Genomic DNA, 18,808 nt, shown 5'->3' with positions numbered 1-18,808 from the left:
ATCGTATTTGGCCGATAGGCCGATGGCAGTCAACAAGGCGAATATCAGCCGATACCAATGTTGGGCTGGTAAATCGGTGCATCCCTAGTCTTCTTTTTTTTCTTTTTTTTCAGAGAAAATCTAGGCTGGTAATATAATGGTGGCATAACAAACAGATAAAAAAGAAAAAAAATGGTCATTACAATGTCCTTAAGACAAGGTGTAAAAAAGAAGAGAAGAATCAATATCTAACAACTTGAAAATGAAAGCCTGATAGGAGCATTCCTGCTGTCTTCCTAATATGTGTGTGTCTGCTTTGTTTTATTCTAGTCAACCATTGAGCTGTTTGTGAACAGGTTGGATTCAGTGGAGTCTGTTCTGCCTTATGAATATACTGCGTAAGTGCCAAGTGCGTAACACCATACCAATATGATGTTTTTTCCATTTTATTGCTGCAGACTGCACACTTTGCCCACAAGTATTCAAGAATTGTTGTTGTTGTTGCAGTTTAGAGATTAAGTTGATTTTTAGGTAAATATTGAGCCATTTTATCCATTAAATGCAAAACATATAACAGAGAGCAGGTTTTGTTAACTTATTCACACTGGATTTAATGTAAATCAGATATAATTAATTCTGGTTATGAAAATCATTATTGTCCATGGTCCTTCTATAAATAAAATGTAAAACAAAAAACATGTAAAAACCCATACCACAATTTTTTTTTAGATTTAAGCACATCAGTTTTTCATGTTAAACGAGTGGTTGTACGTGAGTCCTTGCTGCAGCGGCCCGGGGTTCGAATCCGACCCACAACCCTTTGCTGCATGTCACCTCCTCTCTCTCCCCCTTTCATGACTATCACTTTCTCTGTCAAGTAAAGGCAAAAAGCCAGAAAAATAATCTCTTTAAACGAATAGTTCGGAGTTTCTCAGTGGAGTTGTATGAGGCACTTATCCATGGTAGGCGTATTACTTACAGTGGATGATGGTCTGCAGACGGGACAGGAGTACCGACACCAGAGCAAAGCAATACAGTGCTGCGGACAGGGACAGTAGAAAAACTTATTTTAGCCACCTAGAAGAAAGGCTCACCTAAAAACATCGATATTCGTTTAAATGTACGCTTTATTTTGAATATTTTCACCCTTTTATCTTGCCGTCTTCCTTCTCCTTTGTGACGGAGAACTGAAAGTGAAACTTATCTATACTCTCCAAAGCCAGCAGGCTCAGAGGAGAAAAACAGCAGAGATATGTTTCACTTTCATTTCAGTTTTGTTGAAAAATATTCTAAATACAGCGTACACTAAACCGGATATCAATTTTTTTTAGGTGGCTAAAATGTGTTTTTCTGCCATCCCCGTCCACAGCACTGTGTTGCTTTGCTCCAGTGCCGGTGCTCCTGTCTGTTTCTCAATGCTGGGGGCACACCAACTGCCATCTACTGTAAGTAATACACCTACAATGGATAAGTACCTCATACAACCCCACTTCAAGTTGAAGTGGCTCACCTTTCCTCCGAAGCCCTTGACGGACGTCAGTAGAACCTAATAGACCAGCAGTGACCAGAGGAGTCGTGGCAGGATGCCATGCTGGTAAATCCAGGCTTTATATTTCCCTGGCAGCCTTGTCTTGTCCAGTGCTGTAAGCCTCAACTCTCTGCTGGTTGCCTGGAGTGCTGCAGTGTCCCTTTACCTTCCCAAGTTATCAATGTGCTGCTTGGCCCAAGGTCGTGCTCCCTTGCTCTTTCACTATAAGTGGTAATGAGGTACTTGTCCACTTCCTCTTGAGTGCAAACAAGTGGGTCACTTTGTCTGCTGTCACCTGGCCCTCTCCCTGCCCCTCTTTCTATGCCACTCTGCTCGACGAAGGGTTATGAGTTTTTTCCTTTTTATGTTATGGAGCTTTGCTAGCCCATGCTTGTCCTCCCCATTTTAGCAGTCTAAGCTATTGCCATAGCTGGCTGATCCTCCCCTCCCCTCGGTTTGGCCCCCCCAACTTCTGGTTGGCTGTTGCTCCTTTGTGCCAAAGCTTTCAGCGGCACCCCTGGGGGTATAACTCAGTATGTTTTCCTTAGCTTGTTTTGGGTTCTCCCTTGCAAGAGCTGCAGACTGGGGTGCTAACCCTCACTGCCCTGGTTGCTGTCTCTCCAGATGTCACCATGCTCTTCTTGGTAGTCATCTAGACTCTTCCTGGACGCCAATGGTTGAACTGGTTTTAACACACACCTTTCAGTGCAACTTGTACACATCATCAGTGATGTAACCAGGGGTCATCGGGTATTTTGGGTCTTTCAACATCAGCCCTGGCTTGTGTCTAAGTAGCTTGTGTGGTCCACGGATCACCCCGCCTTATCCAAAGCTATCTCAACGCCTTCTCTGTGGCATTGGTGATATTTTTGATGGTTCTCCTGCTGTACAGTCCTATTATCCCAAGGAGCTTGAGTACCCTGCAGAGTGACTGGCCTCCGAATTCTCTGCACCCGTTCTCGATGGGCTCGCACTGGGTCCTCCATCTCCTGCTTCAGCACTCGCCTACTAGCTCCTCGTACTTGGCCCTCTTCTTCTCAAAGGCCTCCTCCATCCGGTCTTCCCAAGGAACAGTCAGCTCCAGCTGTGGTGTAGTCACTGCGATGGTGTCTGGGAATCTGAGCTGTCTCCCAAGGTTGACCTTCAGCTGCTAGTCCTGTGCTGCAGCAAGGAGCCCCCCTGGTGGCTGTGGTGGCTGTGGTGGCAGCTGCAGCCTTTCTCCAGCCTTGACAAAGGTGATGACTGCCTCGCTGGTTGTCTGCTTTGAGAGAGGGATCAGGAATTTGATCCGATGTGGCTCAGCCTTCCAAAGCAATGGACATGGAACATCAAACTGTTGAAAACATTTCAGCATGATTACAAGTTTCAGCCTATGGACAACCATGCAGCAGCAGTTGCCTTATTTCATTCAAGTGGGGTCTAATTTCAAACAGAATTCAGGGAGTTTCAACAGTGTATCTGTATTAATGTACTTCTCATCTGTTGGGAGTTCCCCCGGTCATCTGGAAACCCTTAAACCAGATAACAAGTTACTGAATGTGGTGTGTAATGGAGAATAGAGGTGTTGTGTAGTTCTATGTATTCTGCAGCAACACTTTGAACAGTTTGCCTCCTGTTTGTGCAGGTTTGACTTCTGCTCAGAGAAAACAATGAAACGTCCATCAGAGAATCTGGGCCAGGTTCTTTTTGGGGAGAGGATTGAACCCTCACCATACAAGGTAAGATACATTTACAGCAACAAACACTGAAACACTGACTCACACACTCACACTGTTGAGGTGAAATTGAATTTCATGAATGAAGCGCTTTCATTGGCTGTGTTTACGTACACAAAATAAACACAGATAGTTGTTTGCAGATGCAATCCTTTATTTTTAGACCAGGTGCAGAAAACTGGATTATAGCTGGGGTGGATGGGCGGCTGTGGCTCAGGGGGGGTCAGAGCGGGTAGTCCATTAATCACAAGGTTGGTGGTTCAGTTGAGTTAGCAAAATTAATATAGTAATATAATGAGTACCGTAACTAATTACTTTTGATAGCAAGTAATAAGTTAAGTAATATTATTACTTTTTTAAAGGGGTAATAAGTGAAAACAAACTGATTACTCTTCATGAGTGACTTGCCTAACACTGTTACAGCGTGGACACACATACAGTCAGGAGCGCGTGGCGGCTGTGTGGCGTGTTGTTTTTTATTTCGGCGTCCCTGTTAACAGGTTAGAGCAGCCACACTGCCCACATGAGACACGCATGAGACGCGATAAAAGCTGCGTGTCTTTTATAGAATAGAGGTCTCGCCTATTTTTGACGTGTGCCACGCGCATCTCAGCTGCATCTCGCAGCAACAGATAGTGAAAGTGATCTAGTGACAGTATATTAACATCATATCAGCTACATTAATACAGTTTGCATGTCTAGACATCTGTAGAATATGTCACAGACAGTGAAGGTGATCTATTGACTGTATATTAACATCATACCAGCAAGACTTTACTACAGTTTCGAGGTCTATCTGTAGAATATGTTACGGAGATGAAAAATAGTAAAGACTTATTTTTAAATAAACACTTCCTGCTTTCATTTCAAAATAAAAGCCCTCAGGCGTTTTTTTCTATAGACAGAATTCCTTCATTTGTTAACACGAGGCTTTTATTGTGAAATATGAGCAGTCAGTGCTGATGAACCTGCAATCACTTGGAGAGCTCCATGAATTGATAAAGTATGGGGTTTAAATCAACACTTCCGGCTTTCATTTCGAAATAAAAGCCCTAAGGTGTTTTTTCTGTGGACAGAATCCCTTCATTTGTTAACACGAGGCTTTTATTCTGAGCAGCCGACACGCAGCTGGTGTGAACACCAGACGCATGTATCACGCAGCCACCACGGCACGCAGCCGCCACGCGCTCCTGATGTTGTATATGTGCCACGGGCTTTAGGGGTTAACTTGAGGGTAAGGAATACTGGTATCACGCAGACATCATGGTCGACGCGTCAAACAAAACTTTCTAGATAATCAATTTCAGTGAGACACGTCAAAAAAACAAATAGTTCCAAAAGAAAATATTTTTAATATATGAAAAATGGGTTATCCAGCAATATATGGGAAAACTGTACAAGATTCAAAGGACCTCCTGATGTTATGTTAACTGTTTGCCTGATAAAGAGTGCAGACTCATGTACATAATAACAATAGTAGCTTCATTACAGGGTATAGAGCATTCATAAATGATGAACCAGTGGAAGAGACGGAACAGAGACAAACATCTTTGGTGTATGATAAGCAGTTGGACAGCTGATGACGTCTCACCCCCTTTTTATAGTATCAAATAACTAATTAGAACCAAACTGATAAAAAAAATGAACACTTGAACACAAATCAGTTATGAATGATAAGAACTACCTAAAGCGACAGAAACCATCTTTGGAAAAAAACGTTTGTGACGTATGCTTTGACTTGTAGTTTGGGCCACTATGTCGGGCTGTATGTCTGCTCTATAACTGCAGCCAGCCAGCCACCAGGGGGCGATTGACATGTTGTGGCTTCACTTTTGGGCAGCTGTCATGCCATACTTAAACATTAAATGTTTATCACATTGTGCTTGGACATACTTGTGTTCTTAAGACAGAGCAATAGTGTGGGCAGGGCTAGCCCTAAAACGAGTGAGTTCAAATTGAATAAGCGCAACAGTGGTCCGGTGGTAACATTTTTCCCTATAAATACGTATTGTATCTACTTTACTGTCTCCATTTTTTGGCATGGACAGTCCTCAATTACATCCTGAGGAGGCTTTCATAGCTAGCATACAAACAAAGCAAACATAGCTTAACCATGTCATGTGATCTGCTACTTCAGTACACTTTAAGAACAAATATTACTGGGATCACTACAGAACATTGCAGATGGGCATTTAATATCCATGAATTTGCATTATAGACACCACTGATTATCCATCTAACAATTTGGCCACAATTTTGCACATTGAACATAAAGTACATGGTCCAGCCGTATACAGTACTAGGTTTCCACCTAGTCTTGTTTAAATTTGATAGAGCTTGACTAAAAGTTGACACCTGCTTCTCCCCATCTTTGTGCTAAACTGGGCTAAAAACATCTCAGGTGTACTGTATGTCTTTGCTGAATAGATAGAGCTGTTGTGGGTTCCTTTATGGGGATGATGTGTGTCATTGCAACTTGGTTACACATCATCCTAGATAAATGTTATGTAAATGTTAAAATGGCTTATGAATCCAGAATCCTGTTGGTCAAGGCGTGCCTACCTGCCCTGTGCCCCATTATGGTGAACATCATCAACTCCTCCTTGGCATCTGGTCTTGTACCCGACAGCCTCAAGATGGCATCAGTCACTCCCATCCTCAAAAAGCCAGGTCTGGACCGGGATGACAGCAACAACTACCGACCGATCTCCAACCTTCCTTTCCTGAGTAAAATTCTGGAAAGAGCAGTGGCCGCCCAACTCCATCAACATATGGCCAACCATGAGCTCTACGAAACGTTTCAATCTGGCTTCAGACCACACCACAGCACAGAGACCACCCTCATCAAAATCTCAAATGACCTCCTCATCGCTGCAGATTCTGGTCACATCAGCATCCTCATCCTCCTGGACCTCTCGGCTGCCTTCGACACAGTCTCCCACACCATCCTCCTCACCCGCCTATCTGACTACCTTGGCCTCACCGGTTCAGCTCTCTCCTGGTTTCAGTCCTACCTCACAAACAGAAAACAGTTTGTCACCATCAGAGACTCCAGTTCCACCCCGGCCCCAGTCAACCATGGCGTACCTCAAGGCTCTGTGCTGGGACCCCTCCTCTTCACCATCTACATGCTCCCCCTTGGTCAGATCATCCGCCACCACGGTCTCAGCTTTCATTCATATGCTGATGACACACAACTATATCTCAGCACCAAACCATCCACCCAGCTACCCCCACAGTCACTTGTAAACTGCCTACATGCAATAAAAATCTGGATGTCATCTAACTTCCTAAAACTCAACAGCAACAAAACCGAGCTCATGGTTGTGGCTCCCAAGGCCCTGCTCCGGAAGGTTGGAGATCTCCACCTGGACGTCGACGGCTGTTCCTTCTCCCCATCCTCGGAAGTCCGCAACCTGGGTGTCATCCTGGACCCAACACTATCATTCCAGTCTCATATCAGGTTCATCACCAAATCCGCCTTCTTCCACCTCAAAAACATCTCACGTCTCCGGCAATCACTCTCTGACTTTGTGGCAGAAACCCTCATCCACGCTTTCGTCACCTCCCGTTTGGACTACTGCAATGGAGTTCTGTCCGGGGTTCCCAGCAAAGCCCTGGACAGGCTCCAGTATGTGCAAAACTCGGCTGCCAGGGTTCTCACCCGCACCAAGCCCTGGCAGCACATCACCCCCACCCTCATCCACCTCCACTGGCTCCCGGTCAAGTCCTGCATCACCTACAAAATCCTCCTCCTCACCTACAAATCCCTCAACGCCCTGGCTCCTCAGTATTTATCTGACCTCCTCCACCCTTACACACAGCCCCGGAACCTTAGATCCTCAGGCACGGGTCAGCTCTCCATCCCTCACACAAGAATGAGAACTTTTGGGGACAGAGCCTTCAGTGTGACAGCCCCCACACTTTGGAACTCTCTCCCCATAGAGCTCCGCAACGCACCATCTCTGGACACCTTCAAAAGACTCCTCAAAACCCACCTCTTCACCAAGGCCTATGGCCTCTAGCTTCTGTTACATTTGTTGTGTTTATTTATGTCTTTGTTAAGCGTCCTTGGGTTTCATGAAAGGCGCTATATAAATCCAAGCTATTATTATTATTATTATTAGAATCAGACCTCCTGTTGCAAACTCTGATCATAACGTTGTGCATTTGATTCCAACTTATAAAGCAAAACTAAGAAGTAGTAAGCCAGAGGAGAGAGAAGTCAGGTTGTGGGCACCTGAAAGTAGGGAAGAGCTTTGCAGCATGCTTTGATGGTACTGACTGGGAAACATTTCACAGTAATTCCCTCGATGAAACCACTGCTGTAACTACGGACTATATTAACTTCTGTGTACAACTGGTTATTCACACCAAAAGGATAAAAATCTACCCAAATAATAAACTGTATGTGACTAAAGACATTAAAAGAAACATCAACACCAGGAAATTGGCATTTAAAAACAAAGACTCTGTCAAACTCAAACAGGTGGAAAGAGACTTAAAGAAGGAACTCAGGGATGCCAAACAGGCACACAGACAGCGTCTAGAGGAGAACTTTAAAGCCAACAACCCTAAAAGAATCTGGGACACTATGAGGAGGATGACGGGAATGTCATCCTCTAACAAACCTATGGTGACAAACAATGAACTTGTGTCTGCAAATGAGCTAAATAGGTTCTTCACTCGGTTTGACTCTGCCCGCTATCCTGAGAAATGTGCAGATCTTCTCAAGAATAGCACACCCACTAGTGCAGATAGGATTGTCATTACTGTGGATGAAGTCAGGAGCATTTTCCAACGTGCCAACTCAAGGAAAGCTCTTGGCCCTGACTCGAGCAGTGCTCTTGTTTTGAAATCTTTTGCCAGGGAATTTGCCCCCGTTTGGCAGCCTATCTTTTAACTCTCTGTCGACACTCACACCATTCCACTAGCTTGGAAGACATCACATATTGAACCTCTCCACAAAAAACACTGTCCTAAGGAGTGTAATGATTTTTGGCCAATAGCACTCACATCTGTTATCATGAAGTCACTTGAGAAGATTATGGTCCGTCATCTCAACTGAGAAATAGATAATGCACAGGATCCTTTCCAATTTGTGCATCTTCTCTCCAAACACCATGACCAATCAAAAAGATTTGCCAGAGTTCTTTTCCTGGATTTCTCCTCAGCTTTTAACTCAATCCAGCCTGATGTGCTTCTGTCCAAAATGATTCAGTTACAGTTCAACCCAAACCTCATTCATTGGTACAATTCATTTCTTACAAACAGAATACAGCGAGTAAAAGTAAATGACACACTCTCTTCCTCCATCAGGACTAATGTTGGAGCACCTTAAGGATGCATTAGTTCACCTGTGTTATTTACTTTGTACACTGCTGATTGTACGACCAGTGTTGCCCAACCAATGTCTGTTAAAGTACTCTGATGATTCCACCTTAATTTCTCTGCTGACTGACAGCGATGACCTCAGTTTGCATCAGTGTAATGTCGCCTGGCTGATTGAATGATGTGACAAAAACGCTCTTATCATCAACACTAGTAAGACAGAAGAAATCATTTTTGGCCTTCCTCCTGACTGTCAGCTGCCTCCAGTTACAATTCACAATGTAGAAATTAAACAGGTCTCTTCATACAAATACCTGGGAGTTATGATACACTCCACCCTATCATGGACCCTTACATTGAATTCACCTGTAAGAAGATACAGCAGCACATATACTTTCTTCGCAGACTCAGATCATTTGGAGCCAGTAGCCAGATTATTTTTCAGATCAGTGATTCAGAGTGTCCTGTTGTACTGCAGCACAGCCTGGCTCAGTAGTCTCTCTGTAAAACTTAAAACTAAACTTTATAGCCAAATCAAAATCTGCGCGAAGATCATTGGCCAACCTGTGGCAGCCTCCGTTCAAGCAGCTCACAACCAGAGTATGCTCAGACTGGCCAACAGCATGTCTTCTGATCCCTTACGTGTTTTAAATGGGGAATATCAACTTCTACCCTCCAAGAGGCGATTCAGAGTCCCTACATTTAATCGCATCAGGCTAAAGAACGCTTTTGTCCATCAGTCCATCTTGTTGCTAAATAATAATTAATGTGCTGCTAAAGACATGTAAATCCAGAGGACAGATGGTCATTTTTGTAATGGATTATATATGAATAATTGTGATGTTTTTTTTGTTTTTTTTTGTCTGATGGGTCTTACTTGTCTATCTGTCTATGGTAACAGTATGTCTATTGTATGAGTACTTTTTCTCAAACTGAGCTGCCTATGGATGCAAAATGAATTTCAGTGCAAACTGACAATAAAGTTGTATTGTATCGTATCGTATCGTATCGTATGGTATGACAAGGGAACATATTAGGCTCGTTGGAGATGAACTGCTCCTCGCCTCGAACGTAGACGAGATCAGGCAGACCTTCATTATTATTATTATTAATATTATTATTATTATTATTATTATTATTATCAACCACACAAGATGTTTGTTAACAGATGAAACCTTCATTGCCCAACAGAGACTAATAACCTACATCTAGTGTTAAATATTACAGTTACTTAGGAAGTTGTGACTTTCTACAACACGTGGTGTCTGCTGTCAGCTGTCAAAACTAAGAGCCAATCAGCTCTCGGATCAGGAGACAGCCAGGCGTTTCCCATAATGCCCTGGGTCTTGCAGTCGGTGGAGAGCAGCTGCGGCCCCTGGCTCTAAAAACTGCGGCCGCCTCGATCTCGTGAGGTTATTGTTGCCCACGTGTGCACGACGTCAGAGCAAGTCGGCATCAAGTCGGACACCAATCTAACCGGCATACATTGCACGGAAATTGCTGCTGATGGATTCTGCGCAGGCCTGGCTCATATCCAACGAGCCTACTATCTCCCAACAGAGACTAATATCTGTGTTATATTGTAATTTTTGTGTTTTTCGAATTGAATTTCTTTGTTTTGTTGAAAAAATGTTTACAGTGGCGAATGATGCATTGTTAATATCAATGATGGCAAGCAAACAAAACCCAATTGTTAGGGAGCCAAAGCACACCCATTCTGACGGTGTCCTGTGTGTCAGTTTGAGTTTAAGAAACCTGCGGTGTGTCAGAAGGTGTGTACCAGATCTTACGACACCAACAACCCAGCAGACAAGGCCAAGCTGGACTTCCTCAAGAAAGGCATGTTACTCAACTACCAGCATCACTGGTATGTATGACTCACTGACTCTCCATCCATCTATCCATCTATCCGTCTATCTATCCATCTATCCATCTATCCATCTATCCATCTATCCATCTATCCATCTATCCATGGAGGCGGATAAGTTGGTTTAATCAGTTGTCCTTATTTGAATATACACCGATCAGCCATAACATTATGACCACCAGCGCATTATCCTGCTGAAAGAGGACACTGCCATTAGGGAATACCGTTTCCATGAAGGGGTGTACTTGGTCAGCAACAATGTTTAGGTAGGTGGTACGTGTCAAAGTAACATCCACATGAATGGCAGGACCCAAGGTTTCCCAGCAGAACATTGCCCAAAGCATCACACTGCCTCCGCCAGCTTGCATTCTTCCCATAGTGCATCCTGGTGCCATGTCTTCCCCAGATAAGTGACGCACACGCACCCGGCCAGCCACACGATGTAAAAGAAAACGTGATTCATCAGACCGGGCCACCTTCTTCCATTGCTCCGTGGTCAAGTTCTGATGCGCACGGGCACCCTGACGCAACAAACTGCTCCTCACTGTGTCTTCTGACACCTTTCTATCAGAACCAGCATTAACTTGTTCAGCAGTTTGAGCTCCAGTAGCTCTTCTAGTGGATCGGATGCTCCCCACGTGCATCAATGAGCCTCGGGTCTGACCCTGTCGCCGGTTCACCGTTTTTTTCTTCCTTGGACCACTTTTGGTAGGTCCTGACCACTGCAGACCGGGAACATCCCACAACAGCTGCAGTTCTGGAGATTCACTTCACCTGTCAGTGGTCTCAATGTTATGGCTGATCAGTATATATGTATTACAGTATACACTCCAGATACCCAGATGGATGTAAACAACACAGAAAATATAGTTTTTCATGATATATCCCCTTGAAGCATACAAGCCCTGTCAGTAGGTCTGTGGCAGGAAGCATGCAAAATACCAAGTTTGGTACGCTGTTGTCAGTGTATGCTGTGTACATTGGTGAGTATCACAGGCTTTTTTTGTGTGTTTGTGTGTGAAGGATTGTGGATAACATGCCGGTTACCTGGTGCTATGATGTTGAAGATGGACAGAAGTTCTGTAATCCTGGTTTCCCTATCGGCTGTTATGTCACAGAAGCAGGTCGACCCAAAGATGCCTGCGTGGTCAATGTGAGTTGTTCACACATGGATACACAAATCCCTCTTTAACAGGATAAGGCCCTGTTCACACCTGGCAGAGCTTCAGAGAGCGGGCCAGTGTCAGCTCCGTGCGTAGCACCGGAACAAAAACATCTCTGACAGTCTGATAATAATGCACTCCCCGTGTCTAGTCTGATAGTCTGTAGATATAGAATAGAATAGAATAGAATAGAGACTTTATTGTCATTGTCATTGAAAACAACGAAAAATAGTTTAGCAGCTCTTTGCAGTAAATGCAAACATTAAAAGCAAACATAAAAACATTCAAATCACAAAGTAGACAAATAAATGGATCATAAAGTGCAGGTGTCATGATTATGGTTCAGCTGCTAGTGTCCTCAGCCTTTGGGGGGGGGGTTCTACACACTTGACAGCCTGTGGGTAAAAGCTATTTCGTAGTCTGTTTGTGTGTGTTTTAATTGTCCTTTATCTCCTTCCGGAGGCGTATAGGTCACTGAGGGGGGGTAATGTGGTCCCAATCACTTTTTCTGCCATCCTCACCACCTGCTGCAGGTCCCTCCTGTCCTCTACTGTGCAGCTAGCAAACCAAACAGTGCAGCAGTAGGTCAGAAGGCTCTCAATGGTTGCCCGATAGAAATTAATCAGCAGGTGTTGAGGAAGGTGAGCCTGCTTCAGCTTCTGCTGGGCCTTCCCCACCTGATGAGAGATGTTTTTGGACCAGGTGAGGTCAGCTGAAATGTAGACTCCGAGGTACGTGAAGCAGTCCACCCTCTCTACCTCCTCTCCGCGTACGCAGAGGGCAAAGTGCTCCACCCGTCTTGCTCTCCTGAAGTCTATTATCATTTCTTTTGTTTTAGTTGTGTTTAAATCCAGGTTGTTATGGAACACCATTGTGTCAGATGTTGGATCTCCTCCCTGTAGGCTGTCTCGTTGTTGTTGGTTATCAGTCCTACTACAGCAGTGTCGTCTGCAAATTTTACCATGGTGTTAGTGGGGTGAATAGTTGAGCAGTCATATGTGAAGAGGGAGTAGAGAAAAGGACTGAGGACGCACCCCTGTGGTGTTCCAGTGCTCAGGGTCAGAGTGGTTGAGGTGTAGTCGCCCATCCTGACACACTGGGGTCTGTTCCTGAGGAAGTCCAGCACCCATGTGCTCAGTGAACTGCCTAAGCCCAAGTTGCTCAGTTTTTGAACCAGTTTGTGTGGAATTATTGTGTTGAAAGCAGAACTGAAATCAACAAACAGCATCCTTACATATGTGTTGTTGTGATCCATGTGTGTAAAGGCTGATACATAGCCTACAGATCAGATATATTTTAATAAAATACAGATGTACCGACAGGATACAGTAGAGCACAGAGGCCGTTTCCATGCCGCGAGGCAGACCAGCGCTCATGTCTGTCTGTCTATTCACCTGAGGAGCTCAGAGCCCCGCGGATCCCAGCGAGAAGTCAGTAGAGTAGGCGGTACTTAATGTAGCCCAGGACACATTCACTACACACTGATACCTCTGAATGTGGTCTGAAAGATCCGATCTCATGTTAAAGGTACAGTGTGTAGGATTTGGTGACATCTAGTGTTGTAGTTAAAGATTGCAACCAACTGAATATCCCTCCACTCACTCCTCCTTTTCCAGGACTGCGGTAATGTGCACAAGTGCAAAACCATGGTAACGCCGTTCACCTCGCTCAGAGGCCATCCATACCATAATAACTCTACTTTAGGAGCAACAGAAGTCAGACGGCAGCTGGAGGTACCACGGTTTTGCACTCATATTACTCATGTTGGCTCATGTTACCGCAGTTTCACAAGCGTGTCGAAGAACTATGGTGGCCTTCTGGTTACGTAAAAACTCTCTCTACAGCCAGAGTTTGGTTTGTCCGGTCTGGGCTTCTGTAGAAACATGGAGGAGCAACATGGCAGACTCCGTGAAGGTCCTGTCCCGCAAATTGCGAAATCTGATCCAAAATCTGCAAAAACTTGCAAAAAGTTTTGTGAGACTCACTGCCTGATGATCTATTCCAACCTTAACTATTCAAGGTCAATTCCAAACCTTAACTATTTATGGTGTACGGTCTATGACCTGCTCTATATATGAAGCATCTTGAGATAACTTCTGTTGTGATTTGACGCTATACAAAAATAAATTGAATTGAATTGAATTGAAAACTATTTGAGAGCAATGCTAACCTTTACAGTCTAGTGAGCGTTTCCCCAGTTTGCGGGCTTCCTTCTAGCCACTACACCTCCGTGAAGAGGACCCGTTCCCTATGTAGATATGAAGGACTCCACCTAAGCTAACGGAAACATGATGATTCTTAGTTGCAGGTGATTATACACTAAAGAAAACAATAGTTATGAATATTATTTTCTATTTCTGAAAATAGGTCCCCTGAAATGTTACACACTGTTCCTTTAATACCAGGTCTGAACAGGGCCTAAGTCAAATCTGCATCAATCAAACATAGGCTAGTAATTCATGAGATTCTGTATAAAAATGATTAGACAGTGAGTCCTGATACATCAGCATCAGTGAGATATTGACACTGTAACACTGGGGGGTTTAAGGCCATTTCAGTGTCTGTGGGTTACATTTGTTGGGAGGTAGAAACAAGATCAGTGGCATGCACCACTGTCTGCCACAGGGTCTTTTTTGATACTAGCACTTGTCTCAGTCCCGAAAGTCAGAATAGTTTATATCCTACACATAGATGTTACTGTAATAAGTCATTATTATACAGTGCATATGTCTATGCTTTGATCCTTTGTGTCTCGGTTTTGTTTTCCAGTCCAACTTTAATGAAAAGGATTCTTTCTACATCTTTAACCACGTGGACATCACCATCCATTACCACATCGTTGAGCATGAACAACTGGGAGCACGACTGGTGGCTGCAAAGATTGAACCCAAAAGGTGACAATTTTAGCTGGTATAGAGCTATCTATGATATGGAACCAGTGACTTTACATAAACTTTATAATTCATTCACCTGTCACACTGATGTCATCTTCACCCCTTATATATATTATTATTAAGGCCCAAGCACGACCTATTGTTTTTGTTGAGATTATTATTCTGCTGCGCAATCGCATTTTTGAGGGGCTTGGGATGCTCGAAAACTCACCAAAATTGTCGTACACTTCAGAACTGCTTCTGCAGTGATTGGGCTCGGGCATGACCCTAATGCGTGGAAGGCCTCAGTTTGGATATAGTTGCTCCGATATTCCCGAAATTTGTTATCCACATTGTTCTCATCATTTCAGACATATTTCCCATCAGCTTTAATTTGCTCCGCCCAACAGGAAGTCAGCCATTTTAACTTTTGTTTGTACAATTTGTATACATATATATACTGGAAAAACAAAGTTAGTAAACTTGTGTTTGGTGGATTATTTCTCTGTTGTTACAATGCTAATTAGGGCCCGAGCACGAAAGTGCCAGGACCCCAACGGTGTCCTGGCACGAAGTGCAAGGAACCTATTGTTTTTCTAAGGATTATTATTCTTTTTCTGCTGGAATATCGCCTTTTTGGGACCTTAGCCATCCCCAAAAACTCACCAAAAGTGGAGTATGCGTCAGAACTGGTGGGAAATTCAAAGTTCTGTAGTGACTGGGCTCGGGTGTCTCCAGGGGGCTCCATAGCGCCCCCTAACGTACGCAGTTTTTCAGAGAAAGTTTCTTTGATCTTCACGAAATTCAAGTATGTCATTGCTCACGCCCTTATACTTGGATTAAATGTTTTTGAGATTTTTTCGGCCAACAGGAAGTCAGCCATGTTGGACTTCCTGCGTGATTTTAAAATTTACGAACGCATATTTGAAGACATTAGGATGCACAAAAAATTATGAAACTTTACACGCACATCCAAACTGGTAATTACTTTATTTTAGTGGTGAAATTTTGCTTGGGCGTGGCATGTTGGCTCTCTAGCGCCCCCTTATGTCTTGTTTCTTGTGAACATACCTTGATGTACTCGGAATCTCATGAAATTTGGCAAAATGATAGACACCTGTGAACTTTATGTAAATGTATAGCCATTAGGCTCAGTGTGTTTAGCCGGCTCTATAGCGCCCCCTAACGCGTTGAAATCTTAACTTTGTCAAAGTTGATCCGATATTCATGAAATTTGGTATGCATATCCCACTCATCATTTGAAACATATTCCTCATTGGGTTTCATTAGCTCCGCCCACCCAGAAGTCGGCCATATTGGATTTCATGTAATTTTTAGCGTTTTATAGGCCGCGTACTTTAACGAACTCCTCCTACAGATTTAATAAGATCAATTTGAAATTTGGTCAGGACCATCTTAAGACCTTGAGGATGAAAAGTCATCAAAATGGTGAGTTTTCACTTAACGACCTGACCGTGGCGTGGCGGCCATTTTGAGCCATTCGCCATGAAACAGTAGGCTGTTGTTACTTGCCTTTGCCTAGTCCCAGCTGCCCCAAACTTCTCAAGCTTGATAATAGTCCTGGCCTGAAGACATATACGTGCCACGACAGCGTGTTCCCCGACGTGCGCGTTCCCCAGACGTGCCCGCGGGGGCGAGGGCCCGTTCATTGCTGCTTGCAGCTTTAACTGGCATTGTATTTTACATCGTTGGAAAACCTGTTTATTTACCTTCACAATGATGTCCAACTTGTAAGGATCATGCATTTGTGGGATGAGCAGCACAGCTGATTATGTGGGTAGCGCCCAAGAAAAATGTTCCAAAATGCTCTGCCAATGGTAAACAGTGTATTCTCATAAGGTTACCAGGAAGCCTGCAATGACTGCCCTTCACCGTCAGGCCCGTTTGCGCTGGTGTCGACAACACAGACAATGGAACCTGAACATGTGGGGGAATGTCATGTTCAGTGATGAGTCCAGGTTCTGTCTGCCAAAGTTGGATGGCAGGGTCAAAGTACGGAGACGACGTGGAGAACGCTATGCTGATTGTTGCACCGATGGAGTAACAGCTTTTGGTGGGGGCAGTGTCATGGTTTGGGGGTTATCTCCCTCACTGGCAAAACAAGGCTTGTCATCATTGAAGGCCATCTCAATGCAGTGAGATATCGGGATGAGATTCTGCAGCCAGTGGCGATCCCATATCTCCACAATCTGGGACCTAACTTCATCCTCCAAGATGACAACGCTCGCCCCCACAGAGCCAGGGTTATCACAGACTACCTCCACAATGTGGGAGTAGAGAGAATGGAACGGCCTGCCAAGAGTCCACACTTCAACCCAATTCAACACTTGTGGGATCAGCTTGGGCGTGCTGTACGTGTTAGAGTGACCAACACAACCACGCTGGCTGACCTGCAACAAATGCTGGTTGAGGAATGGAACGCCATCCCACAGCAACGTGTGACCAGGTTGGTGACCAGCATGAGGAGGAGGTGCCAGGCTGTTGTGGCTGCGTATGGATCTTCCACCGCTACTGAGGCTCCTGACGGTGTATTAAATGAATAAAGTGTAAAATAGCCAATATGTCTTGTTTGTTCCTTGTTACTGATAGAGAGTTCAATCATCCAATCCACCAAACAACTCAAAACAAGAGTCAATACCAACAGGAGAATACACTGTTTACCATTGACGGAGCATTTTGGAACATTTTTCTTGGGCGCTGCCCACATAACCAGCTGTGCTGCTCATCCCACAAATGCATGATCCTTACAAGTTGGACATCATTGCGAAGGTAAATAAACAGGCTTTCCAACCATGTAAAATACAATGACCATTAGCATTGTAACAGAGAAATAATCCACCAAACACAAGTTTCCGTACTTTCTTTTTCCAGTTTATATACATACATACATACATGCATACATACATACATACATATTTATGATATATAATGTATCAAACTCCTCTAAAAGGGATTATCAGATTAATTTCTAATTTGGTTGGTATACCCCTCCGACTAATTTGATGCTAAATTGTGAAGGAATAGTCGATACCTTGAACGATAATGTCAAAAGGTCATGTGACAATACACCATTTTTGGCACTTTACAGTTTTTTTTTTCTTTTTCTAAAACCCTCCTAGAGGACTCAACAGATCGACATCAGATTTGGTCAGCAGAACCTAAAGACCTTCACGATGCCAAACTGCAAAGCTTTTTAGTTTTAATGGAACGCAGTTGCCATGGCAAGGCGGGCAATTTGCATGCGTCACCATGACACAGAAAGATATATTATATAATGGTATACTATACTATACTATACTGTACTATATATATAATAGTGTACTAAATACTATCTAACTCGTGAGCTCAGTGTCCGATAGTCACGGAACTGCACAGCTTTAATTAGGGCCCGAGGAAACCTATTATTTTTCGGAAGATTATTTTTTCACTGCGAGATCGCATTTTTGAGGTGCTTAAGATGCACCAAAACTCACAAAAATTGAAATACGCATCAGAACTGGTGAAAATTGCAAAGTTCTGTATTGATTGGGCTCGGGCGTTGGCCTCTAATACGAGGAAGGCCATAGTTTGGACAAAGTTGATCCTATATTCATGAAATTTGGTAGGCACATCCTGCTCATTATTTCAGACATATTCCTCATTGGGTTTCATTAGCTCCACCAACCCGGAAGTCGGCCATTTTGATGCCGTTTTTCATGTATTTTATGCATACTTTTACATACTCCTCCTAGAGAGTTAATTGGATTTGCTTTGGTAGTATAACCCTCAAACAAATGCGACGCTAAATTGCGAAGGAATGTTTGATAGCTCAAACGTTGATGTCATAGGTCATGTGAGAAGACGCCATTTTATCACGTTAGAGGTATGGAAATAAATCCTCCTCCTAAAGGATTGAAGAGATCCATCTCAAAGTCGGGCAGGAGAATCTCAACACCTTCACGGTGCTAAATTATAAAGTTTTGGTGTTTTCGCCAAACGGCGTTTCAAACGGCGTGCCAAATTTCGATGTTTCGACATGATACAGGAGGCTGTTGTAACTTGACTTTACATAGTCCAATCTGCCCCAAATTTTACAAGCTGGATAAGAGCCCAGGCCTAAAGACATATATTTGTCATTATGAGTGATAGTCATAGCGCCATCTACAGGAAACAGGAAGTTGTTGTAAATTGACAATACATTGTCCAATCTGCACCGAACTTGGCATGTTTTATAAGAGTCTTGGGCGCCACGCGCTCCAAGCACAAAATACCCTCTAACTGTTGCGTGCAGTGTCTGACTTTCATGGAAATGCATGGCAGCAGGAACCCCCTTCGTGGGCAAAGGGGCGAGG

The 18,808-nt window shown here is 43.8% G+C and overlaps 1 protein-coding gene across 3 annotated transcripts in view; it reads left to right on the top strand.

Annotated features, from left to right (window-relative positions):
* LOC141773605 (transmembrane 9 superfamily member 2) overlaps positions 1–18,808 on the top strand; it is a 45,552-nt gene that overhangs the window by 5,288 nt on the left and 21,456 nt on the right. The window contains exons 2-6 of one of the 3 annotated variants that reach the window (XM_074645448.1): positions 310–377; positions 3,132–3,225; positions 10,293–10,420; positions 11,444–11,573; positions 14,353–14,477. In XM_074645448.1, the coding sequence (XP_074501549.1) occupies positions 310–377; positions 3,132–3,225; positions 10,293–10,420; positions 11,444–11,573; positions 14,353–14,477 (545 nt within the window). Of the gene's footprint in view, positions 1–309; positions 389–3,131; positions 3,226–10,292; positions 10,421–11,443; positions 11,574–14,352; positions 14,478–18,808 lie in introns of those variants that run through there. The other 2 variants (XM_074645449.1, XM_074645451.1) reach the window with 2 other exon arrangements.

Source organism: Sebastes fasciatus, chromosome 9 (genome assembly GCF_043250625.1).
Source record: "Sebastes fasciatus isolate fSebFas1 chromosome 9, fSebFas1.pri, whole genome shotgun sequence".
In the NCBI taxonomy this organism is placed as follows: Eukaryota; Metazoa; Chordata; class Actinopteri; order Perciformes; family Sebastidae; genus Sebastes; species Sebastes fasciatus.
Note: the sequence above shows the minus strand (reverse complement) of the source record. Positions and strands in the feature narration are given on the sequence as shown.